Raw genomic sequence first — 27,561 nt, 5'->3', positions numbered from 1 at the left:
TAATTGGGATGGGACCACTGGATTACCGAATGATCCCATACAGGTCAGTATCTGGTATGCAAACTTTAATATTGTTCATAGATAGCTCAAAACACAATAATTGGAATTGTACTAAAGTTTATAATTGCAGCAGTTGAGAGGCTGGAATTCAAAGATTGTGCCTGGTAGCTCAAGCTTTCCAAATATGCTGCATTTGTTGTAACTGTACCACCCCAATTAATGACACTTGGTCTCATTTGACTAATAATGATACCTGGTCTGATATGATTTGTTCAGAACTCACCGAACCCTCTATGGGACTCACCGCATGTAGTAGTGATGGAACATGGACTACAGACTTACCTGTGAGAGGTCAGTGATGCCAACACGTGCTGGAAGCGTTAACACTTTGCCACCTCTGGAGAGAACAATACCTTGCACCAGCTCCATGGAGACAAACCAAAAGGTAATCAAATGACCCTTGTCAATACCCCAAGACAGGAACTGTAGTTAAATGGGCCCTGGAATCAATTTTCACACCTCAAGCCACAGCATTCCAGAATCAAATGATGTTGTGTAACCTCACCAGGCAAATTGCAGCACTGGCTACTGCAATTTGGGTCATGCTGGAAAAACTGAATATGGAACTACAAACCATGTTGAACATGGCACTACAGAACAGACTGACATTAGATTTGTTATTATTGCATGAAAATGGAATGTATGGCTACTTGGACTTGGTCAACAGTGCCTGCTGCATCCAAATACCAATAGTAACACAGTACCTTAATGAACAAACAGCATGAGGCACGTGGCAAAAGTGAGCAGAGACTTTACAGAAAGCATGGAAGGAGGATGGTTGAACAAACTTTTGCATGAATTAGGATTCTTACTATCAGGATGGCTTGTTCTTTATTGAAATCTACATTGACAGTAATTATTGCAACTGTTCTGTTTTGTATTTTATTAGCTTGCATCAAATCCATGCTAACCTGGATGTTGATTCATCAGTTGTGCATGATGTCTGCATAGACTGAGTTAGAGCTGTGTCTAGGTTGAGATGAAGAAAATCTGAGCATAAGGGGTACCCCCAAGATTGATTCCATGCAAGCATGGTTTGTATCTTGAACTGAGTAGCTATAGTCACCAGGTGGATAATGTGAAGAAGAGTCAGACTTTCTAGTGTCGCTGTTAAACACCAGCTTTGGGCAAAAGGTTGTTGAGCAGCTTGCTCCTGTTCATCTCTTACACAAACTATGTGGACAGAGGTCTGCAGGTTTGGTATGAGAGGCTGCTGAAGGATGGAGTCTTGTGTTGGCAGGACGGCCCTGCTTTGGCGGCAGAACAGAATCTTGAAGGCCACGGTGCCTGAGTGAAACCTTTTGCTTCATTAGGTGTAAAATGGATATTAAAGTTAATGCCCCTGAATACAAGAATGGGCTTAATGAAGTACATGCTAAACATACGTGACTATAGTACTCGACTCTCCACTCAAAATCATGCTAAACATCACCCCAGGGAGGGAACAGATAAGGTTAGGTTATAAAAGACTGTTAGGAGTTAGTGTTAATAACAAAAAAATAGTGTTAGGAGGAAAAAATAGTGTTAGGAAAAAAAAGAGTACGGAAAAAAGTAGAGTGGGGGTGACAAGGAAGAAACTGGAAATCTAGAAGAGGCAGTCAACAGACTATGCTTCTTGTCTTCCACCAGGACAGGGATGCTTTCTTAGTAAGCTCTGTGCCTTCACACTTTGGTGACAAATACCCAGGATAGCATTTTGTTAGCATTATTATCATATATTAGCTCTATTGCAGTAAGTGAATTTATAAATGACTGTTCCGAATCTGTTATATATGTCACTTTATTTAAAAAGTTCAATTTTGTGAAACTGTCTTAGAGAAAGTTAGCAGGGCTCTGAAACAGGTAAATCTTTGACTTGGATAAATCCCCTTTAATGTGTCATGGACTCCAATTATGGACTTCAGAATAGCTTTCCTTTTCCTATCCCCAGTTCTAATATAGAACACTTTTATTTCCACTGCTCCCCATGATCAGTAGGGTAGCTTTTATTGTTTATCTATTTATTTTTACACTGTTATATCTTTGTATTCTGTAATAAATGACTGAGTCCCAAATAAGATTGCAGTTAAAGTTTACAATTTATTAAACGAATAGAGGCAAGCAAACAGCTCTGGGTGTGCTGGGAGTCTCCGCTCCACCAAGATGCATACCTATTACATCAGGTGGCTGGTTTTTATGCTTCTAGGCTAATACATATTCATCGGTACTTCTAGAAAAGGAAGGGTTATTATAATTAGTTTCCCAGGATCCGAACCCTCCACAGACTCATGCGTATTAGTCTCCAGTGGTCCCTCTGGGGGATCGCTCCTACTGAAGGCTCGTAGTCTTCCTTCCAGGCTTCAGTCATCCTTCAGCTTCCCCTTTCTCCTTATTTAGTAATCTCTTATCCTGGGTATCAGGGACTTGTGCAGTGTCCCATGCAAAAGTCAGAAGTTTTTGAAAACTCCTTTGTTCTGTTATCCCCTAGACCCGAGTCTCAAGGTTTACCCTTCAAACCCTGTATTGACATGAATTGCTAGACCATGCTTTTGCAAGATACAAGAACTATATACATTAACCACTCTGTTTCTCTTAGACTTGTGGTTATACAAAGGTATGTAAGACAGAAGGTCACATTTCATCATGCGGCCCTAGCATTGTTCCATATTGACATGAATCAGATGAACATATTTCACATATTCTAATAGTCTCATGTGGGTTTTGAAAGAGAAAACCTTTAAAAATCTTGTAATTTGATACTTACCAGTAGCATATACATCACTCTATGGCCCCTCATAGCCCTAGGAAATCTCAATTCCTTGTTCAGTACCTTCCTGGATCATTTTCATTTGCAACCAACCAAAGGTTTCAGACTGATCTCATCACTACCTTTCCATAGAAACCATTTTCCTTTTTGCTGACAGGATTGTGGTTTTATTGGCATTATCCTCTTATTGTCATCTATGAACAATGTAATTTCTGAAGTTTTTAGCTGTTGCATCTCTACTGGAAATTCAGGTTTAACCAAAAGCTACTGCCTAGTACATCTTGTTCCCTTCAGAGAACAACGCTTTGGCTCAGTGGATTGGTATAAATGTAGTTAAATTAAACTTTTTTATTATTATTTTAATCAATATCTTGCTTATATTCATATCTTCAGCAGCAATATCTGATAGCTGATCTATATTATGGCCTGTGATCTTTAGCTGATCTATATTATGTGATAGATGTGATATGTGCTAGCTGATCTATATTATGGCCAATCACAAGCGTGAATGTATTCTGTGATTCTGTGATCTCTGTTAGGTATAGCTGTGTGCTTTGCTTTTTGTTCTGTACTTTCATAGATGTGTTGCTACTGTTGCAATATATGTAATCTTCAATTCAGTTATATCCATATTAAAAAAAATAATATTTAATTAATGCTTGTGATAAGAATAAGCACTGCTTCTAATCTTGATCAAACCACAACCTGGAATTAGTCAGTAATAAGTGACTGTCTCAGAGGAGTAACTGAACATTTTCAAAAAATCAAACATGTCTACCACATCTTCCTCCATCAACTATAAAGCAAGCTCCTTGCTTTGTCGTGCTTTGCCTTGCCTTGCCGTCCCTGCCTCCCCTTGCCTCGCCTTCCCTCCCCTCCCTCCCGTTTTCTTCCTTCCCCCTTCCCCCTTCCTCCCTCCTTCTCTCTCCCCCCTCCCCTCTTTCCCCCACTCCTCTGATCTCCCCCCCCTCCTCTGCCCTCTCCACCACCCCTCCTCTCCCCATCCTTCCCACTTTCCTCTCCTCCCCCCCTCCCCCGCCCTCCACATCCCTCCCGTCCCCATCCTTTCCCCTCCCCTCTCCTTCCCATCCCTTCCCTGCTCTCCCGAAGGAGGGTGGAGTTTCCCATTTGTTTCTACTGTTCCACATACACAGGTGCATCCTTTCAGGACATGGACAAAGAAATAGAATAGATGTGTCTATCACAACTGAAGAGCCAGCTTGTGATTAGAGCTGATTCATTAGAGCTGAAACTAGCGGTAAAAAAAATAGCGGTATTTTAAAATAGTGGTATTTTAAAACACTAATGATGAGACAGAATATAAAATGTAAACATATTTGGTGTTTATGTTGGTAAACTGAATCCTTCCCCCATTCTGTCCCAGCCCAGCAGCCATGCAGCAGAGAAGTTACAGTCCCAAAGATCACCACTTTTAATGTAATATGTACATCTGGAGTCAGAGTAATTTCCCTACCTGCTTGAAAAACTTTTGCCACCCTGTTAATGTGTAGAGGACTGGCTTGAGGGTAGAGGTCACATAAACATTGAGCAACTAGATGAGGACGATCTTGCCAAATACAGAACACAGCTAGTCTAAGATTAGGCAGACGGCGCGTGTAGCAATACACAAGGCTTGCAGCTGAGCCAAAGGGGTAGAACAGTGTCCTTGGGGCTATAGTTAACCCTAGAAGGAGAGCTTGTGGTTATAAGAATGCAGAACTGTCTGCAATAACAGGATATAGCAATAACCAATCATGAGCTTAGCTTTTGTAATATGTATAAGCTAATTATCTTGTACTCAATATATATCGACTGGGCTATCTATTAAAGTTGAAGCATACTGATCACCCATATTGAGTGCTTGTGTCTTCCTTCCGTCGACGACAGATGGCGCCCGAACAGGGACCCTGCCGGACGGGGACTCAGTACGAGTAAGCCGGAACTATAAGTCGTCGGAAAATACAGAGAAAGCCGGTCCTGATTGAAGAGTTTAAGGAGTGCTCGGATTTATAAAAGAGCCGTACAGGAGGTGACGAAGAGAGGATCACCCGGGACGAACCCATAGTGGGTCCCGCCGGAACGCCGCAACAGGTCTGCCAGAAGTTTTGCAAAGGAGCAACGGTACCGTGAGTAAAATGGAGAGACAAGCGGCTTATGATTTACTTAAATGCTTTTTAGAAAAGCGTAAAGTGCCAGATATAGATTGTCCAAAAGAATTACCTGGATTATTAGCATACGGGGTGGCAAAGGGTTGCTTTATCAATCCTGACACGGTGTTTGAACAAGCGGAGTGGCGAAAGTTTGGGGATAAATTGTTTGATGATGTGATTAATGAGCAGAAGGCAGCTAAGGAATTAATGAAGCCATGGAGGGCTGTAACAAATGCATTAGCAATACATAAAGCAGAACAAAAGGTTGCTGCTGCTGCGGCAGAGCGCTTAGGGGGAACTAACAGTCAGAAAGAACCAGAAATTAATCAGTACCCGCTACCACCTTCAGTGAGAACATTTACAATAACCCAACAAGGTGGCCCAGTGCCCAGTGCACGTCCACCTCCGCCAGAAGCCCCTGAAGCAGAGGGTCTAGAAAGGAAAACGAGCATGAATCCATTTTTAGACGACGTGCAAGGGCTAGGTAGAGAGGGACTATGGGCAAAAATAGCAAAAGAAGCCATACAGGAGGGTAATTATGAGACAGCGGCACAATTAACTCAGGCGTTCCGTGTAGTCTATTCTCCCCCCAATGCTCAGGGTAATGTAACTGTTAATATGACCAATTTAGACTGGAAATTATTAACCCAATTGTGCTCTACAGTGAGTGATTCTGGAATAAAAGGAGAACCTACACGACAGATGTTGGACTATATTTGGGGAACGAATATACTGCTGCCAGGAGATATACGTAGCATTATGAAATTAATATTAACACAACATCAGCAACTATTGTTTAACGCACACTGGCAATCGGTATGCCAGGAGTCTGTCGCTGTGGTACGACAACCAGGGGATCCACTACATGGGGTAACCTTAGATGAGCTTATGGGCATAGGACCCTACTTTCGTCTTGAAGCACAGGCTTTGATGGGCCCCGATAAAGCTAAAGAATCCATGAGGCTAGCAAGGAGGGCGTTGGATCAAATCAGAGAACCAGGGGGAATTCCATCGTACATGGGAATCAAACAAGGTAGAGAGGAGCCTTTTGGGCTGTTTATTGATCGGGTTGCGAATGCCATACAAGCGGCAGGGGTGCCAGATTATCTCAAAGGCACGATTCTTAAACAATGTGCACTACAAAATTGCAACCCGTCTACGCGCAATATACTGGCTACACTGCCGAGTACATGGACAATAGAAGAGGGACTTGAAAGAATGGCACAAGTGCCGGTAGGACCACAAGCTATGTTAGTTGAGGCTATTAAACAAGTAGGGGAGAGTATCTCCAAGGGATTGAGACAGAATCAAGAACAAGTTTTCGCTGCCCTTGCTCCCTTGCAAAAACCGATGGGACCCCATGCATCAGGACGCCAAGCATTACGATGCTACAGATGCGGGATTGCGGGACACATGAAACGACAGTGCAAAACGGCAAACGTTTGGTGTCCGTCATGCCGCTCGAATACGCATAATGAATCCGCATGCCGCAAAGGAGGACAGGGAAATGGGAAAGCCAGCGGGAAGAGTCGCCCCGCAACGACACAAAAAGCGGCTTTCCCCACCACGGCAGCAGCAACAGCAGCACCAACTGGAGCAACGAACCCTTTTGTCTCCAACCAGCCACAAGCGGGAGCTTGGGACTAGACTTGGCAACAGCAGTAGATGTTACATTATTGGACTCTAAACCAACAAGAGTCAACTCAGGTGTGATAGGACCCGTGAAAATTAACGGCGAGCCCGTGGGTGCCTTGCTTATCGGAAGATCATCTGCCACTTTAAATGGAATACAAGTGCTAACAGGACTAATCGATAAAGATTATACCGGGGATATACAAATAATAGTTTCGGCCATGTTTCCGCCGGTATTTATTCCAAAGGAGACGCGCATAGCACAGCTAATACCACTACCCCACCTAGCGGCCAGCATTCCACCTGCAAGAGAAGCGCCGCGCAACAAAGGAGCATTTGGATCCACAGGCGGAATGGTCATGCTAACGGTGGGACTACAGCAAAGACCACGAAGGCCGGTCACCCTTAAATACAATGGGGAAACCCTAAGAGTCAACGCCCTATTGGATACTGGGGCTGACATATCAATCATCAGCACAGAGAACTGGCCTCTACACTGGCCAACAGTCGAGACAAGTACAACCATCAGCGGGGTCGGCGGAATGACTTTTGCTCGTCGATCCCCACCGTTACAGTGGACATTGGGGGACAAAACAGTGGAGTGTACAGTCTCTATATTACCGCTCCCGGATGGAGTGCATGCCCTGGTCCTGTCTGGGTTCCTAGCCGCTTCGTGAGACCTGTCGTCGAAGAAGGACCAGCAGAAAGAGGGCCCCAACATGACCGAGAGAAGAATGATCAGTGCGACGATGCTGGGCTTGATACTAATGGCCACCGGAGTATACACCATAACAAAGATCAGTCCACATGACAATATGTGGGTCACTTGGGCCAATCAAACAGGCCAATCAGCATTTTGTCTGTCCCTGGCTACTGCCAGAGACCCCTTCCGAACCTGTCTCTTTGGAGTCCCAATTGGGGATCCAACGAGGCTACAATCATTGTTCAACAAGTATGTTCGCATCAGTGGCCTCATTAATAAAGGTAATAGTACCAGAGACCTCTGGTGGAATACGACGTCTGAAGGGGTCATGGGGATACTAAAAAGATTAAATAAAACATTGCCCTTGGGACCCGCAAGTATTAGACCTTTTGGGCTCGGTGGCCGTTGGTAATAGCAGCCAAAACTGGACTCAGACATGTTTTATACTAAGGACTGGAGGCCAGCGAGGACAGTGGACCAATATTACAAACAAGACGTATGGGTTTGATCCAGAGGGACCCTACTGTGGGTATAATGACAGCAGCGATAATGTCACTGTGTTCGGGGCCGGGGTAACCGCTCGGGTTGGTCTTCGGGGACCTAAGGCCTTACCCCCGGGAATATTTTTAATTTGCGGGGACAGGGCATGGCAGGGAGTACCAGCTAACCCAATGGGGGGTCCCTGTTACATAGGCCGACTAACACTTTTCGCTCCTAATCTACACGATCAACAATGGTTAAATTTAACTCGAGCAATGCAGATTTATAAACGATCCAAGCGTAGCCTAACAACATTAGGGTCTGACTGTAGAGATGATGTGCAGTTGTGGGGCCCCGCAAAAAGGATTTTTGCTGCGGCTTTAGCGCCAGGAGTGGCAGTTGCTCACGCTATGACTAATTTAGGAAAGCTTGCGTGCTGGGCTGTTAAGCAATCAAATGTTACAACAGAAATAATTACTGAATTGTCGCAAGACATGGACAGCTTGCGGCATGCCGTACTGCAAAATAGAGCTGCTATTGATTTTTTGCTATTAGCACAAGGACATGGATGTGAAGACTTTGAGGGAATGTGTTGCTTTAATCTCTCGGATCATGGCCAATCAATCCATGACCAACTAAAGTGGCTAAAGGTTCACACTCAGAAGGTTAAGATAGAGAATGACTGGTTTGATGATATATTTAGGAGGTTATTCGGCAACATCGGAGGTTGGTTTATGGGACTGATCAGAGAAGGCTTACGTATCTTGCTAATAATCATATTAATCATAATTGCCGCAAAAATAATCTTTAGTTGCTTAACCAGAAAGCTTGAACAGCTATCGGAGAAGGTTTTTCTGATCCAAAATAAAAACGGGGGAATTGTAGAGGACTGGCTTGAGGGTAGAGGTCACATAAACATTGAGCAACTAGATGAGGACGATCTTGCCAAATACAGAACACAGCTAGTCTAAGATTAGGCAGACGGCGCGTGTAGCAATACACAAGGCTTGCAGCTGAGCCAAAGGGGTAGAAGAACACAGTGTCCTTGGGGCTATAGTTAACCCTAGAAGGAGAGCTTGTGGTTATAAGAATGCAGAACTGTCTGCAATAACAGGATATAGCAATAACCAATCATGAGCTTAGCTTTTGTAATATGTATAAGCTAATTATCTTGTACTCAATATATATCGACTGGGCTATCTATTAAAGTTGAAGCATACTGATCACCCATATTGAGTACTTGTGTCTTCCTTCCGTCGACGACATTAATGTATTTTCATCTTGTCTCTCATAGCCTGTGCTTACAAAGCAAGCTTTTCTGGCACATTTGTGAACAGTCTGGAGCACTGATGACAGAGATAATATCATTATAATTGTGCCTTGGCTGACAGGCTCACCAAATGTTCCTGTCCCAGAGCAGAAATAGTTAACAGTTATGAAACTAGAATTTTTAAATAAACATCAAAGAAATATCACATCTTTCATTTCAGAAGGCACCAAACATTGCAGCTGCTGTGTGTGTCTAGTTTAATGCATGGCCCTCAGGAGAACTTCTGTCTCCACAAGGTCTTTGGGAAAAGCATCCTAGCATACCCCTGTGAATAATAACCCACCACAGGAGTTAACAGGGGTGACTGATAGAGCATTAAACTACTTTTGAAGGGGAAAAGGATAAAACCAGGCTTGCTAGTCATAAACTATGGGATGGCACAACAACTTTTGATGGACAGCATGTGTTATTTCTTAGTCTGCTCCATAAGGTGCTGGATACACTGCAGCACATTTGAAATATTTCGACATCAATGCATGCAGCATGAGGAACAAGCAAGAGGAGACAGAAGCCTTGATTCAGTCCCACAGCTACGACATCACTGGCTTGAGTGAAACCTGGTGTGAAGAGTCCTGTGACTGGTGTGTTATGAAGGGCTCTTATAGGCTCTTCAGAAGGGACAGGCTGGGCCGGTGAGTTGGGGTTGTGGCCCTGCATGTAAGGGAGGGGCTGTTCTGTACAGAGCTTGCAGGTGGTGATGACATGGTTGGCAGCCCCTGGGTAAGGATTAAGGGACAAGAACAGCATAGAACTGGGACAGGGGAGGGTCAGACTGGGTATTAGGGAAAGGTTCTGCACCCAGAGTGTGGTCGGGCACTGGGACAGGCTCCCCAGGGCTGTGGTCACAGCAGCAAGCTGCCACAGTTCAGGAAGTATTTGGACAGTGCTTTCACACTTTTTTTTTTTTTTCCTTAAGTGGAGCCAGGAGTGGGTCTGAGATCCTTGTGCATCTCTGCCAACTCAGAATATTCTCTGATTCTATGGTTCCATGATTTATTTTTGCCTGTATAGTATACCCACAATAGTAAATAGATGCTGAAACCTTTGCTGTTTTTGAAGTGACAGATCATTGCCAGAGTATGATCCACATTAAATGAAAACTGTTAATAATGCATCAGACACAATCATTTAAAACATTATCAAAACTTCCTCATGTGGTCATTTGTTTTATCTGTTCACACAGAGCAACAAATACCATCTAATATTTTCTGAATCACAAAAAAAGCCTCCTTGAAAACACACAGTGCACACAGCAGACAGAAGTCACTAACTATAAGCACTCCTAAGAGGAAAAACAATTCTAGAGAAATGTTGGAAGGTGGAAACTTGTCATCTGTAAGTGTCAGGTCTGACACTGAAGAGCCTTGGGGCTAGGTAAGAGGCTATTTGCACATGAAGAAGTGTGAGCAAATACTACCTCAATTTTTTGTGGTATCTTATCAAAGCTTTTGATCTACCTGAGATGAACAGGACAGTTGTTAATATGGAAAGGAATAGATAAGTAATGTGTCAGAGACTAGCAAAATCAGAAATTAGATTTTCTTCAGATCCATGGTTTCCTGGTGTAGTTTCCCTCTCACAAACACGTTGGAAGTAGATTAGATTCAGATGCAATCCTTGCTAAGGAGATTAAATTGAGATACAAACTTACTCTAAAGAAATCTGATGCTCTCTGGATTCAGATTACTTTCATTCCACATGGAAAAAAATTACCTCTTTGCACTAACATTTTAAGACTGTCTCTACAACTTCACTGTTACAGATCGAGAAATTAATACCATAGAGCTGCAGGGTATGCAACAAAGCATCACATTAAGCTGGTATATTTTCTGATCAAACTGAGGATCTGACATCTGCTGGTATGAGTGGTTTCTCATATTGTTAGAAAGGCCTGCAAGAGCTTTGCCAGCTAGTGCAAAGCAATCACTGTACTATCCTAGATAAAGGTACTGTCAAATACCTTGTCTGGAGATGTGAGAGCATGTGATGGGATCTAGGAGACCAACACTTCATTGTCTGATGAAGAAGAACAAGATAACTGAGTCAGCTTTCTGGAATAATTCAATACCATCAAGACAGGCAACAGGGTTCAGCCCAATGCACAGTTCTCTTATTTATTTATTTTTAGCTGAAAAAATACTTTTATCTATGGATGCTATGTTTCTGAGCAACTGATTGCTCAGGGTATTGGAAAGTCACAAGGTAAACAAGCATTGGCTTGAGAAGGCCACTGCATAGTGTTGTGTTTTTGTTTCATTTTGCTTCTTTTACATTTGGCAAAATTGAAAAACAGAGGAAAGGAGTGGTGTTAAGCACATATTCAAAAGATTCAATACTACTTTTTGATTATCTAAACCATAAAGTCATTAGAAGTCCACATATGAAAGTATCAGAGACAGATTTGTGATCAAAGAAAACTTCTTTGGAAGGATAGGTAGTTTTTCTCATGCCTCTAAACACACACTTACATACACAAACTATGTATAAACTACTCTTAACAGTGTGTGAAGGCCTACGTGGCAGAGGAACAACGTACAAATGATTTCATTTACTTTTTTTTTTTTTTCTCCAAATGAGAATATAACAATTGATAATTGATAAATAAATATTTCACTTTTGATTTTCAATACAATGAGCAGCAAATCAAAAAATAACTAAATATTTTTTCAAAGCAATACAGACTTTTTGTTAATTCATTACTTATCACTGGAAAAACAAAAAACAGTTATAAGCCATTGCTGCCGTAAAGAGCTATTTAAATCTCAGAACATTATTAAGAACAGAAACATAACTATGTATGACTGGATTAAAGTTTTCTGCCTGAAAATTGTGTTTCAAAAAAACAGCATTCCTATCTCCTTAAAAGCATTAAAGGAAGAAAAGATTACTCTGGTAAAGTTGCAGTTTCCTGATTCGATATTCAAATTTCTACTGCCGCTTAAATTTCAGGCATCCTTTCAAAAAGTAATAATTATATATAGTAACAAAAAGTGAACATGAAAATAAATTACCATTTAACTTCCTCAGATATGTTTTAATATGAAAGCATTTTTTAAATTCAGTTTTATGAGAAGTTTAAAAATTAAATAACATATTTTCTACTTAAAAATCCAGATTTAAAGGTATTTCCAGGATCTGAGTATTTAATTTTTCCAGTTAGAGGTAGCTTTTATTTCCCCCTATTTCTTAAAAAAAAGTTTTTATTTTATTTTATTTTATTTTATTTTATTTTATTTTATTTTATTTTATTTTATTTTATTTTATTTTATTTTATTTTATTTTATTTTATTTTATTTTATTTTATTTTATTTTATTTTTTCTTAGTTTTCAGTTTTACAGTGGTTTAGTTACCTCATTTCAAGGAGGTAATAATGAATAAATTACCTTAATTTGCAACGGTTATTATTTTATCATGTAAAATACCCTAGAAAAATACCTAATAAATATAATAATATCCAACATCTTCCAAAAAACTTTTTTTTTTTTTTTGTAATATTTGGCATTGTGTCAGAATATTGGTCCCATCAACATTGCCTATAAAAGAGCTCATGGCAATATCTTTTAATCACTTTTAAGTAGTTCATTTGTGTTTCATATAATCAGAATAGATAAACTCATCAAACATTAAAGAAGAACCACACAGTACTTTCTACAGGGTCAGTGAGAGGGCTTTGCAATGCCCCAAGCACTTGCTAGTTGCTTCCTCAATTTCTTTAAAACTGAAAGGTGATCTAGCAGACATCAAGTTTTCAGAGTACCAACTTCTCTACAGAAGTCATCCTGACCCTGAATGTAAAAACACACCCACACACATTTAGAAAGCCAGAAAGACCCCATAATACAAATGTTCTTGCAAAAATACCAATGTTCAGATCTGTGGCCTCCTAGAGCCTCTTTAATTTATTAGTAGTTTTTCCCTCCTTGACATTCTGAAGGCTGAGAATGGAATAAAGAGCAAATATTTCACCATTAAGATTACTTTTCTAGTTGCTCTTGGAAACTGGGAAAAAAAAAAAGAAAAGATGAAGAATGAAGCAAAAATTGACCACTCAAACTGAAATGCTCCACTAATTACATCATACCAAGTATAAATAGATTTCCAATTTGGGGTTTCTTCCAGCAGCAGTTTTTTGTTGTTGTTGTTGTTTGTTTGTTTGTTTGTTTTTGTAGGCTGAAAATAATGTCTTGAATGCTCTTTCAAGTCCTGTTTTTCCTGCATCTAAAGCCACCAAAAGATAGCCAATGGCCTTCCCCCCCACCCTCCTTTTATGATTCAGTGTTTATAACAACAAAACTTTAATGGCATTTTTCAAAACAGCAGAAATTTTGACATAGGTCAGCAGCAAAATAGTTGTCGTGAGTGGATCAAGACCCAGCATTGACTGCTAAGAAGCAAGACAAACAATTTATAGCAAAATGCTCCAGCAGCTGTCCCATTCTAAATGTCATTATACCTCCACCAACTCCTGAAAATTGAGAGGCATCAAAACTGATGACAACAAACAGTGATGAAAGGTTCTGTCTTCCAAAATTTTATTATCCATTATACTATTTTATATAACCATTAAGACATTTAAGAAACAATAACCAAAAATATTTTTATGGCCAGGATTTTTTGTAGTAAATACAAGCAGTTTCCCTTCCATAGCTCTACTGCTTTGTACCAAAACAATCAGGTAGGTAGAATGGTGGTAATCTCTGAGCTACCAAGATGAGCCACATAGACTACAAGACTGGGGCAAGAAGTTGATCAGTTTTTAATGACAAATTAAGAGTTCTAGAAATGAAAAAGATTGTTTTCTAGCTACCATTAGAAAGGAACTTGTGGTAAGTCACGTCTATTAAATCAGTTCCAGATTTACCCCTTTGCATGTTCAGTTTCAGATTTACCACTTTGCATGCTATTCTTGTTGCATTAGGTCACTCAAAAAAGCCACTACACCACTAACCAGCAAGAGTGAGAAAAACAGAAGACCAGAACAACATGAAATATTAAATCATCACCTCCCTGGTTGTAGGATAAGGTTCTGACACTTGTACTGTTGAGGGGCTGTCACAGTCAGAGATATAGCTATGACTTTTTAATATCAACTCTTTCATCTCAGTGCTTGCAGACACTCAGGATCCGTGCCCCTCTTATTCTTACTTCATGGCTGGCACAATTCTCAGGGCTTAAGATTTCTTTTTGACGCAAAGGACTCCCAGATCTATGACAACTTTTTGAACCACCACCCAAGCCCATCCTTTGATATCTCATTCTAGATTCTCTCTGAAAGTTTCTCAAGAATCCTACATGGTAAGAAATGTGTTTCCTCAAAGCCCACAGGGTAATTACTTTTAGGAAAAGAATAAACAGGTTTAAAGTTATTCTGCAGTTACTTCATTCAACATCCTTAACCAAATGACTTTCATTGTTAACCTAACTATAAAAATTAGGTTATATAAAACTTGTATATAAAAACTATAAAAATTGCTTTATATTTGTGGAATATTGGTAAATGTTCCAGTATTTCCAACTATTTGTGGAAATTGGTAATTTTAGTGACAATCTAATTTATGGATATCCTTCCTATCATAGGTAAGTTTTTTCATATTGAAGAACTGAGTACTTACCACCAACATGATGGCAATTCATTGTCAAAAACCTGTACTCTGAATACAGCCAAAACTTTGAAGTTATTATTTTATTTTCCTACAAAAATGAAATCTGTGGAAATGCATGCCCATGATCCTGTGACAACCTTTGAACACTCTGGCCAAGATCAGCCACAACTGACAGAAAAACACAACAAAACAAAACAAAACAAAAACAAAACAAAACACACAAAACCAACCAACCAAAACAAAACAAAAACAAAACAAAACGAAACAAAACAACTTGTGAAAATGCTGTGAAAACCAATCTTCCAGTGTTCCTAAGGTGGGAAAACTGCTCAGTTGACTGCTCATTTATCAGCTAAATAAATGTGAAGAAAAACTTCCATGCTGCCCAAGCCATATGAAAAGCTTGATCAGAGTTCACACTTCATCCTACAATCCATAAGAAATAGGCTTACATGTGGGCTTGACATGGAATCATTTTGTTTCTTTTCCTTTCTGTGGGAAGAAGGAAGGTGGGAGTGGAAGGTAGGAAAGAACTTTCTTCCTACCAGAACGAAGTTTTATTTACTGATTTGGAAAACAGGATAAAGAACAATAATGAAGTCTGTTTCAAGTATGCAGTAGTTTGCACTTATATATGTAGATGTACCCAACAAAGTTTTTCCACTTTGCTATATCTGTCAAGGTATTAGAGATTTTAGATGAATGAAATGTTATTTTCAACATTTTTCATTCATTGTCCAGAGTTTATTTACAAGATTTCTAAAGATAAATTTTCTTGGTGCATTGACATTACTTTTTTTTTTTTTCTTCTCAGATATCATGCATTTTTGTCTCTCTCTCTCTTCTTCTTCTTTTTTTTTTTTTTTTTTTTGGAACAGACCAGTCAGCCCTTGAAAGTGTTGCACAACACCCATCCATCTGACTGTGTTCATCAAGGCTACTGCAATTTATCATAGACAGTTGCTTCTGCATCTTACAGTAATTTGGGCCTTTTTCCCCCCAAATTATTTATTTTTTCTTGCAATCAAAAAATACTTAAAAAATCAAAAATTGGTACAAAAATCTGCCTACCTGTGAAAAAAAAAAAAGTCATGTCATGTTACAATATGGAAGTTCATGTTGTTCTTTAGTTAACAAATTATTAATATTTTAGCATTTTTGTAGCTATTCCACATAACCTCTAGATTTAAACTGCTACAGATCACCTCTAAGGAGTTATAAAACTATACACTTCTTTAAAACAGTTCATATCATCCTTGCACTCTAAGGCAAGTATTTTCCACTTTTATCAGGTCTCAGGTCTCCCTTCTTTCACACCAGGAATTTGGAAGCTTTTAAAATGTAAGACATCAAGAACTACATGGGTTCTTCCTGATAAATGCTCCCTAGGGAACAAATTCTGTGCTGGAAGCTTTTTTTTTTTTTTTTTTTTTTTCCTTTTCTTTTCTTTTCTTTTAGTTCCATACACTTGTCTATTTTTTATTATTATTTTTGTTTTCATGATTTTAGAACAGAAATAATTATATCAATATTGAACTTTTGAGCTTCTCTAAATAAATTCCAGAGACAAAAGCCTCAGATTAAGCACTCTATTTTAGAAAGCTGCTTTTGTTTAAAGTAAAAGAGTTAAAGTTTTTCTCCTTCTCATTTTTAAGACTATTAAAAGGAAGATGATCTATGCAAATATATCAAACTATACACTGAAATAACCTTTACATAGAAAACAGAAGTACTCAGTAATAAGAGCAAAAATCAGTTCAGTGTACCTTCAGTAAAGGGCAGATCTTGGTTAAGCATATCTTTGCTCTGTAAAAGAATATGAACTGCGGTAATTAAGGACTCGATATGCTCTACCTAACCCTTCAGGTACACACCTGCTACCCCAGATGTTTCTAACTTCTCTGCTCCACACTGAGCTTCCAGCCTCTCCCATATCAGGTTTCATAGCTGAGGACTGGACATTGACAGCTGTCAGCCTTATGACATAAGGAAATCCTAAAGGCACAGGAGCAGGCTGTCCCCATGTTCTAAAAGACACACTGTCGCAGAAGAAAACCAGCCTAATTGAACAGAGGGCTGTGGCTAGACTTCAGGAGGAAAAAGAGAAGGTTTATGACCTTTGGAAGGAGAAGCAGGACCCTTAGGAGGACTACCAAAAAGTCATAATACTGTGCAGGGAGAAAATTAGAAGGGCCAAAGCCCAACTCGAGCTCAATCTATCTACTTCCATTAAGGATAATAAAATATGTCTTTATAAATACATAAACAAGAAAAGAATAAGCAACCAGAATCAAATATTGGATGTGGGGAGAAAATAAGTGCAAAAGATGAGGAGAAGGATGTGGTTTTTAATGCCTTCATTGCCTCAGTCTTTAGCAGCAAGACCAGTTCAGTTGTTCTCCGGGTACTCAGCCCCCCAAGCTGGTAGATAGGGACAGGCAGCAGAATGAAGCATAATCCATGAGGAAATGGTTAGTGACCTGCTAAACCACTCACATGTACACAAATGTATGGGTCCGGGTGAAAAACACCCAAGCAACAAGAAATAGGACAAGTGGAAATGGCCTCAAGTTGTGCCAGTGGAGGTTTAGGTTGGATATTAGGAGGAATTTCTTTACTGAAAGAGTTTTGTAGCATTGGAACAGGCTTCCCAAGGAAGCCTGGGTTGGGTGGTTGAGTCACCATCTGTGAAGTATTTAGAAGACATGTAGGTTAGTAGTTGGATCTGATGATCTTAGAAGTATTTTCCAACCTAAACTAATCTACAATTCTATAATGAATCAAGCTATTACCGAGCTACAGATGAAAAGTTACTTCTGAATATACCCATACAAATGGAGTCTCATTTATGCATTCATATGCACCCCAATGGCTGAGCATACAGAAATACTACAAAGGATTGTGAAAGCAATCAATGTTATAAGGTTGAGGAATGTTCTAGAGAACAGCAGAATATAGATGTGACAAGTCCCTAAGCAACAGGAAGTTGTAACAAGGGCTGTAGATAACTGATTTTTAATCAGTTGATAATCCAAGGAGTTGAAAAGCTTGTTTATAAAACTTAAGAAAAAGTGGAAAAATGCTAAAGCCAAACTCTATCTTCAGTTCAGCTAATACACTCTTATACACATGAAAGACAAGTAACTGAGCAAATAATCTTACAGCAATGACAACTGTATATGAATTTTGAATATTTGTATTTGAATTAAAAAGCTTAACAGTTTCTGTACTGTGCCTTTATCCACATCCTCTATTAATTTTAATAAATTACTGTTTCAAGTAAAAAAGAAACCTTCAAGCTTCATTAACTATTTGAACATTTTCTATTACTTTATATATTAGCTAAATTCACATTTCAGAATCTTACACAGGAAAATATTAGAAATAGCCTCTCAGGTCTATCATATGGCAAACCAAAATACTTGTGTGATTAAACTGCATTTGTTTCCTACTGCTAAGACAGCTTTAATTATAGCTGCTGTTTTTTCACTTTGGCAGTGACTTTTTTTTTTTTCCCAGTAATCCCATGTACAAAATCATAAGCAAGAAAGGGAATTGATCCATAAGTTGTCTTCACGTTAAAGATGGGAACATACAAAACAATATTAAAATACCCTTCCCACCAGTATTTCAATGCACTGTTACAGACAGCAATAACAGTGAACAGAGAAGTCCGAGGAACAGAGAACAGATAGGGTATCATGTAGCTAAGTGCCACTGTTTACGCCAGGAGATACAAAAAAACATCAGGTAATATCAGACAGACAGGATCACTTTATGTTACAGTACATATGAGCCCTAATAAACTCAGAGTGGTTTCAAATTAACCACAGAAAGGTACCTCAGCTGGTTGTATAGGCAGCACTTCCAAAGCAGAGGCTACGGAATAAACCTATTTAACCTAAGTATCAATACTGTTTTTCATGATAACAGTATGGAATTTACACACAACTATAAAATAAAGTGGCCTGTGCATAAAATAGAGGCCATCTGGTGACCACTAGCGAGTAAACAAATGCAGGAGATACAGAAACCTGTAATAACAGGCTCATTCTCTTCTTATTCATCTACCCTTTTAGCAAGGCACTGGTCTCATTAGTGCTATTGAAAAATCTTATTTTATTTTCCCTAAAACAAAGCAAAACAAAACAAAATGGAAATAGAAGTTTAGCAACCTGGTCTAGTTGACCCTGCTTTGAGAACGGTACTTGAACTTGATGACATCCAGAGGTCTCTCTCAACCTTAGCTATTCCATGATCCCACAGCACCATTGCAAACAAATATTTTTTGCTCACATAACATACTATTTTCTACTTAAAAAAACAAACAAACAAACAAACAAAAAAACCTGAAAAATCCAAACTGTTGAAAATTTCTGGCAATTTGATGTTAAGATTCAAAGTAATTTTGAATGTATATTTCTACTTAATATTTGAACTAAGTGATGTCCTTGGGTTTATTAGCTCTTAACAAAGACCACCAGCCAAATTTATTTTTCCCTTTTTTATCTAGCTTTATCTAAAACAGGCTTGGAAATAAGATCCTAACATACATAGATTTATCACTGATAGACTTTTATTGTTAATAATAGGAAAAAAATAGGAAAAGGTTTAAAAATAGGAAAAGGTTTATTTTGTCAAAGATGCAGTCTTCTTTTTCTTTTTCCATGAAAGGAGAATTGCATCTGTGGTCTGGGCTACATATTCCTGCAGATGCAGGACAAAATTACCCATAACAGATATTTAAATGCTTCTGAGAAGAAGGTTTTTATCCCTAATATGCATATACGCTTGGGGAATCTTTGGTCTTTGGAGTGCAATTTTGTCAACTGCTCTCTCCAACACAGGCAGAACTTGGGCAGCCTTGAATGAATTGCAGCAAAAAATTGTGAATTCCTCTATTTCTATTTTCTAATAGAAACCTAAAACATTTTTTAATCTGAGACTGTAATCTGTAATCTGTAGTATCATACGAACTTTTCTGAAACAAGTCATACACATGCGTCATGCTCATTGTGATCTGAACTCTGTTTTTCTTTAGTAGGGAGATCAGCTCAGCTCTAACAGTCCATCCATCCCTCCCCCCTCTTCCCCCCCCCCCCTTTTTTTTTGTTTATTACAAAAAAGGCAAAATGAACACAAAATGGATTTATTTGAAGGGTAGGACCTAAAAGGGTTACTTCCAGCTTAAGGTTTTTGCTTCTATACCCCAGAAACTTCCCAAATAATATAGGTGATTATTTTATGGAAATGTAAATAATAAAGAAATCTAAGTGTAATGTTGTTATGTCATTTGCAATAGCACAAACACAGTTCCAACAAATACTGAAACAGCAGTGGTTGTAGCTGATATTTTTCCAAGGGCTGGACATCTGAGTTATTGTGCATCTTTAACACGCCAGTGTAGCTTTCAGGAAGACCAACACACATGACACATGCTGGAATAATAGATTGCAATTCAATTTAATTTGCAAATGGATTTACTGTGATTGTACTAGGATAGCAGCTAGCTGCTTATGAGATGCACAAGCAGCCAATTACAATCATTTCACATGCAACATGTCTGATCTCAATATAGAATTGTAGTAATAGTGTAATAAAATTAAACACGATTGCCTTCCCACTTTGTTCTTAAGTTCTCTCAAGATGAATCATCTTAATGCTACATATTGTTATACTGAGAAGAAAACAAGCAAACAACAAACCAACGAACCAAACAAAACAAAAACAAAAAGCAAGCATTGTAATGAAGCATAAACAAATTTATTCTTCATATTCCAAGTATTCCACCTAAGGACACCCATGTCTTTTCACCCAATGCATCTGGCAGTATATACCCTAAGCTTGAAAGGTTAGCATAAATTGCAGCTGCAGAGAGCTAATGAAAGAAATTGAAGATCCTGGTTAGTAGCTGTATCCAATTCTCCCTGTTTCTCTTCCAACATTCACCTTGGAGACTCATAACAAAGTAGTGCTGACAATCTGCCTCTGAACAATATAGGTATACCTGGCAAGAGCATTAGACAACACCAGAGACTGTTTTCCTGACTGCTTAACAAAACATAGGATTAATAAGTAGCATCATGCATTCTTGGTAATTTTAAATACTATATGTTCATAGTGTCATCAGGATTTACAAGGTAGACTAGAGTGGTTTACTTAGAAAGAATCTGTCCCTGTCCCGCCCCCTCCCTCTCCAAAAAAAAATAATCCTCCAAATAAGTCTCCTAAATGTCATCTGTCAGCAAGTCTAAATATTACAACTCAGTCCTTTGCTTGGGCTAAAAGCTGAAAGCTCTGTTATGATTTATTAAACAATGCTTTGATTTCTGGAAGACTGTCAGAGCTGCACTCCCTAGCTACTGCAATGAGATAGAAAGAAGGATACACATTTGGATTTGTCTGGATTTAGTTGCTTGCAAGAGCTCATGAACCAACTGCTGTAGCGTAACACTAGTGAATACCAAAACACATTATGGGATAGCCTAGACAAAGCAAGACTATTATGGTTGAGATGCGAATGGGTACACTCAAAGGGGAGAAAAATAGAACGCTACAGAATGATCTCATCTATCATGCGTGCTTTACCTTACACACAGGGGTTTTTCAGCAAGACAGGCAGTTGAAACTCATTCAGTGAATCTGAGAACTACTGCACAGGACAGGTTTGAAGAGCTATCACAGAATGTCAGTATTCATCAGGAATACATCACTATTCCTACAGGACACTACACTTTTGTGCTTTTAAATCCACATATAAAGATTCCTGACCCCAATGAGATGCTGATTAAATAAAACGTTTTTGAAGTTCTGCATATATGTACTGCACAGTATTTCTAGGTTCTTAAAATTAAAAGACAAGGCTTTATTAGATGCTCAACATTACACAGCATTCTGCAAATTTTAAAGAAGGCTTACTCCTACTTATACAGTTCTTGAATTAATGCTTTCAGAAGCATTCACAGGACAAACCAGTAAGGTATTTTTTATATCCATTGGCACCCATTTGCATTTGTGAGTGTATGTGTAAAAAAGGAGCTTAAGCCTTCATAATCATGCTACTATGGCAACTTCTAAGCCTTGCAACTTAGCCATTTAGCTCAAGTGAATTACAGTATCAAGTCAGTTAATATATTAAGTGCACTTTATCAGGCAGTCTAGAACTGATACAACTGGAAGCTCTAGGTAAGGTTGGTAGGGTCCCACTCTCTAAGTTGTTAAGCAGGCTTAAAATTTTGATGTTAAAGGAACACTGTGTGGGAGATGTGAATATGTGAATGCCAAACATCCTGGAGACTGCGGTCAGCACCTTGCAAGGTCACATCCCAGGTCATTACTGCATCTCTAACTCTTCTCTGAAATCATTCTGTAGTGGATACTCTGCTGTTGTTCATCAGTCTAGAGAGCTCTGATAAAGTACTGCCAAGTAAAACCCTCTGGGCTCAGAACAACCTGTGGGCAGAAGACCTTTTGACACACACACAAAAGAAAACTTTTCTGCACAGACGGGAGGATTTCATTGCTCTTGTTTTTAAGGGAAAAGCTGTGATTGCAATGTCTGAATGTTACTCTACAAACTGCATTTTTCAATAACAAGGTAGACACATTTATGCTAGACTAGAGTGAGTACTTTATCCTTTATCACATAAATCATGAGGAGACAGCAAAGTCAATGATAGTTTTATATACTTCCACTATATGCAGTGTCCCAGAATATGAGATATGAGTGCCACATTCGTTTATTCCCTGATTAAACAGACAGATGCCAATTGCATCATTTTCCTTTTCTTGACAGATAATGTACACATAGTCCCCACTCAGTTCCATCGTAACTGAGTGGTTTGTTGTTGCATTGCAGAAGGAAAAATATATCTATTTTGGAAAAACAAAAACAAAAACACAACAACAAGCAACCAAACAACAACAAAAAACCTGACTGCATACTGAATCAGTTATTAGAGAATACAGCTCTTCCATAGTCTATGAAAGGTGATATTCATATAGACAGCCAGTGCTAGGTAGTGTATGAGATGTAAGACATGTAAAAGGAAAGAAAAATGACTAAGAACCATTCTTGCCACAGAAAGTACCAGCACATTAAAGATTTCAACCAGACAAAAGTTCTGAGGCTGTCAACTTCTCTGTTTTAGTGAAAACAAACAGAAGACAGATCCTCAGTTCTTTTTTCCCCTCTTTTGACAGTAGAGAAAGAGCATGATAATTACTGCTCTAAAATCTAAGCAGTGAGGCTTGATATTTGAAGTTATCTCTACTTGAGTTCAAAAACTTGAAAGCTGACACAGTAATGATTATATAACTTCCAGAAATTTTACTTTGTGCTTTGATTAATTATTATTTATTTATTTTTCATATAGAAATCTATAATTAGTTTACATATAAACAAACAGTTTCAAGATGTCTACTACATCTTTAAGGCCTTAAAAAATGGAAGGGGTTGATGTTTACCTTATGAACTTGCACAGCTAGAGTGGACTGTCTGATTTTAGAACATATAATAGGAGAATTTAGTCATACAGACAAGTATCAGTAAAATAAAAAACAGAACTAAGTTAACCTTGAAGTTGAAGGAATTCTATATGAAAAGTCTAAAGAAAATATTCGATTTGGTGCAATACTAATGGACCTCCCAACATAATACATTATTTCTACATGTTGCTTTATGCAACCTTTGATCCAATTTTCAGTGATGATTTTCATTTGGATAGAAATTACAAGGTGCCAAGCTGTACACTATGGCTTCTTGAAGAATCTGTAATTCCCAGCATGATGCAGAGGGAAAGTGATCGTACTGCTGTGGATATGACAATGAAAAGGAAATTCTGTGTCAAGGCTATTGACTGCATCCTCTGCAATGATGTCAGAAAAAGGATGCAGCTGTCCCAGATGACTCTATCTTCCATATACAAATAACATAGGCAGAGAAGGATAAGATACAATAGATTCAGAAGTAATTGAATAAGATAGACTAGTACAGGTCTAAAGGACACATATCCGGTTTCAAATATGCAATTTATTATTCTGTCTCTACTGTAAGCATGTATCAAGAGGATAGAAAACAAGATTCATTGAGCCTGTTTTACAATACCCAGAAGTATTAGTGGAAGTCACAGAATGTAGAAGACATTTTTTTCCCCTATAAAGGACAATGATTAGAGAGAGAGAAACAGTCTCATCATCTCCAGAAAACTAAAAACACATTAAACACATATTAAGCACCAAGAAAAAAGAAACTATATTCTCTTAATTTTTCATACAACAGTAAATTAAAAGTTCTTTCAGTCTTTTTGTACCAAGCAGTATGCCTCTCTAGCTGTTGGCAATGTGTGAATTGTGTGCAGAGGATATCCTCCAGACAAAATAAATAAATAAATAAAGGACTATCTTCATGACAGGAGGATAGCCACCTACTTTATTTTCTGGGATAAATTAATTTACAGAATATATCCACTCAAAAAAATCTGAAAGGAAGATGATTCTGTATCAGATAGTTAATGACAGTTTACTAAAGATACCTAAGTACTCAGCATCTAAGATACCTTAATTACTTAGTACCTTTTCTTCTTTTTAAACTTGTCAACAATCCCCTGAAGATTAAAGAAATTATTCTTATACCTAAAAATTGAATAACAATTACATTATTTCCTGAGTTTGTGTCTTAGAGCTTAAAAAATATTTATTTTTTATTTTTTTATTTTATTTTTATTATTTTTATTTTTATTTTTATTTTTATTTTTATTTTTATTTTTATTTTTATTTATGGGTTTTCATATTAAGAAGCCCTATTGTACTTTAAAATAAGATCTGGAAATTTAAGGGAATACAGACTAAAGGTCTTAGCAAGGAAAAGCAGTGAAGAATAGAAAAGAAATTTTTTTTCTTTTCCTTCAGTCCGTGAGATTTTGATTAATACATCTGTTATTCAGTTGCCACAATTATGAAGTTTCTCAGCCCTCGAGTGAAAAGTATCAACCTAACAAAAGACGAGAGTACAAAATATATTTTTTGCATACTCTTTAATTTATATTTTCATCTGTATTCATGAAATCTTAGGAGTTAGACATGGACGAGACCAATTAAATCATCCAGTCATTCCCCCCACTGACAGCTCTGAATAATTCCCTATATTTTCAGGTCCTGAAAATGCAGCATTTACATACAGATGATAAAATAAATTTTAATGAGCCATATTCTTTTTCCTGTGCAATCTGAGCAGAACTGTTCAGGTTAAGGCAGCTCTTTGTCACAATAGAAGACTTCTAAGGGAATATGCATTGCAGCTAAGATGGGTGCGTGTTACTGGATCAAACAGTGTACAGGAACAGCTTATTATTATGCATTTCAGTACATCATAGGAAAAGGACACAAGGTAATTAGGATCAATCACCACAGCTTCTGAAGCTTAGTGTGGTGACTTAGAGGTTAAACATTACTTCAGACATGAGGTAAGATGTTCCAGTGAAAAGAATAGGGTAAACCTAGGTAAGCTCTACTTCCTGTCACTCAGTTGAAGATCAGCAACAAACCACCACTAGTTCAGTAACCAAATCACCAAAGTCACTCTGTCATTAGTAAGTAACTACCACTTTGTTGGAATCTTAACCAGAAAATTGGTAGCTATTAATGAATAATAAGGTTAAGATGAGTTTGTAGTTCAGATGTACCTCAATGCTGACCTTTGGTCAACATGTGACTCTTTCAGTTATGATCCATGTCTCAAAATTCAGAGCAAGCCCCAATGAATGTAAAACAAAACAAAACAAAACACACAAACACACCAAACAAAAAAACCCACACAGATGTGATGCCCAAGAGTCAGAATACAAGAGAGAAAGCAGAATGAAAAGACTTATACCCCTTCCAACTCCCCACTATTAAACATTATCTTTCACACAACTTTAAATAAGATCTTTTTTTTTTTCTTCTTTTAGACAGGGCCTCATACTACAATTCAAGAGATACCCAGATGCTGGTTATTACTTTTCTACTTTCTTAAGCTGTTCTCATACAGTGATGTTCTGATGATGAACAACAAGTGAATGACCATGAATGTACGTACAATGTTTTTTCAGATTGTGTTCCTCGACCTCACAAAGATCAGTCAATGTACATTGCAAGCTACACTAGGTAGACCACTACCAAGGTAGTTAGGAGAAGGACATGACAACAGGGAAGCTGCAGTAACAGCTGTGAGAATATTTTGAAAGTACTCAACAGAATTGGAAACTTGATGTCAACTTCAGTATTGCCTGACAAAAGTATTTCTAAAGCAATTAGGAAACTGAATACCGTTTTTTCTTTTTCTTTTTTTTTCTTTTTTTCTTTTTTTTTTCGTAATTTTACACCTCTGAACAATGGTGACTTAGCACTGTATCTGGTAATAGGAATCAAATAGTCTTTGTATCTATCTTCCTTCTCTTACCGAGATGTATTTGTAAGTCTATTATGATTTTCATAGAATTGTAGAAGGGTTTTGTTTGGAAGAGACCTTAAAGATAAAGATTCCAACCCCCTGCCATGGGCAGGGACATCTCCCACTAGGTAAGGTTGCTCAAGGCCCCATCTGGCCTGGCCTTGAACACTTCCAGGGATGGGGCATCCACATCGCTGGACATCTCTGCCCATCTCTAGGCAACCTGTTCCAATGACTCACCACCCTCTGAGTAAAGAATTTCTTCCTTATATCTAGCCTAAACTTCCCCTCTATTAAATTTTGATGGTCTAGAGCTTTTTCGTAATAGAATGGATTTTCAAATAACTGTCTTTAACTCTGACTCAGTCTGACAGAAAAGGGTATGTTACAAATAAAGATATGAATTGTTATGATTTATTAGCATTTTTTACCAAAGCAATTACTAACAACAACAACAAAATAGTAGTTCTGACAAATGTGTACTGTTAGAAATCACAGGCTAAAAAGCAGCACTTAAATACACAGTGTATGATAATAGATCAGCTACAGTTACGTATGACATATGTATGTTCAGATACATATAACAATAATTACCAATTTATAATATTGTCTTCATAAAACATGTTTTACAACCTGGGATTTGATTATAGCATTCTAATTTTACTAGATTGTTTTCTAACCCATGTAGCTTTCTCCCTCTATTTATTTATAGGAAGAGAAAGAGCAACTCATGGAAATTATGTAATGATAGTGTACCACGAATAGGAACTTTGTTAAAGGCAGATTAATTCCACAGAGTGAACATACATTGCCCTTCAAAACTCATCTTCATCTGCTATTTCTTGCAGAGGCACCCTCCATGATTTTATATAGCACAAATTACCTTAAGCAACACATGACTGTTTTAATGCATTACAGCAAAGTCATGAGAGTGGGCAGGATCAAAGCTTGCTTTCCAGAGTAATTTGCTCTCCTCTGTGTATATAAAAAGGCATCTAGAACATAAAGACAGCTTTATGCTGCACACCTTCATCTGAGAAATCATCATGCACCGTGCAAGAGCACAGACAAGCAAAAAACAGCAGAGCAACCACCAGACAAAATAAATGGGGATCTGGACAATCCCACCCGTTGCCACCTATGCACATACCACAAAGTCCCTTTGGAGCCACAGACAGTAAGATTAGGGCTTTTATTGTGTTCATTTTGTATAATCAGCTTTTGTACATCCATATATAAGACAAAGCATGGTAATACATGTTCTTATCTTCCATGACAACACTCCAGTAACTCACAGCCCTGCTTCCTCTTACAATGGGATATCAAAGGTTCCTTAGAAGTCTCTTCTCAATTTTCAAGGTTTCTGATGGAGCTGGTCAACATTACCAAAGCAAACCATTGCTACAGCAATTATCTAAATAGCAG

General features: G+C 38.2%; 1 protein-coding gene across 1 annotated transcript; it reads left to right on the top strand.

Moving 5' to 3' along the window:
* Positions 1–7,164: 7,164 nt before the first annotated feature.
* On the top strand, positions 7,165–9,001 carry LOC137848087 (syncytin-A-like). The gene has a single exon (XM_068666997.1). The coding sequence runs from the start codon at positions 7,963–7,965 to the stop codon at positions 8,740–8,742; it is 780 nt and encodes a 259-aa protein (XP_068523098.1). The 5' UTR covers positions 7,165–7,962; the 3' UTR covers positions 8,743–9,001.
* The last annotated feature ends 18,560 nt before the right edge of the window (positions 9,002–27,561 follow it).

This window comes from Anas acuta, chromosome Z, assembly GCF_963932015.1.
Source record: "Anas acuta chromosome Z, bAnaAcu1.1, whole genome shotgun sequence".
Taxonomy (NCBI): Eukaryota; Metazoa; Chordata; class Aves; order Anseriformes; family Anatidae; genus Anas; species Anas acuta.
Note: the sequence above shows the minus strand (reverse complement) of the source record. Positions and strands in the feature narration are given on the sequence as shown.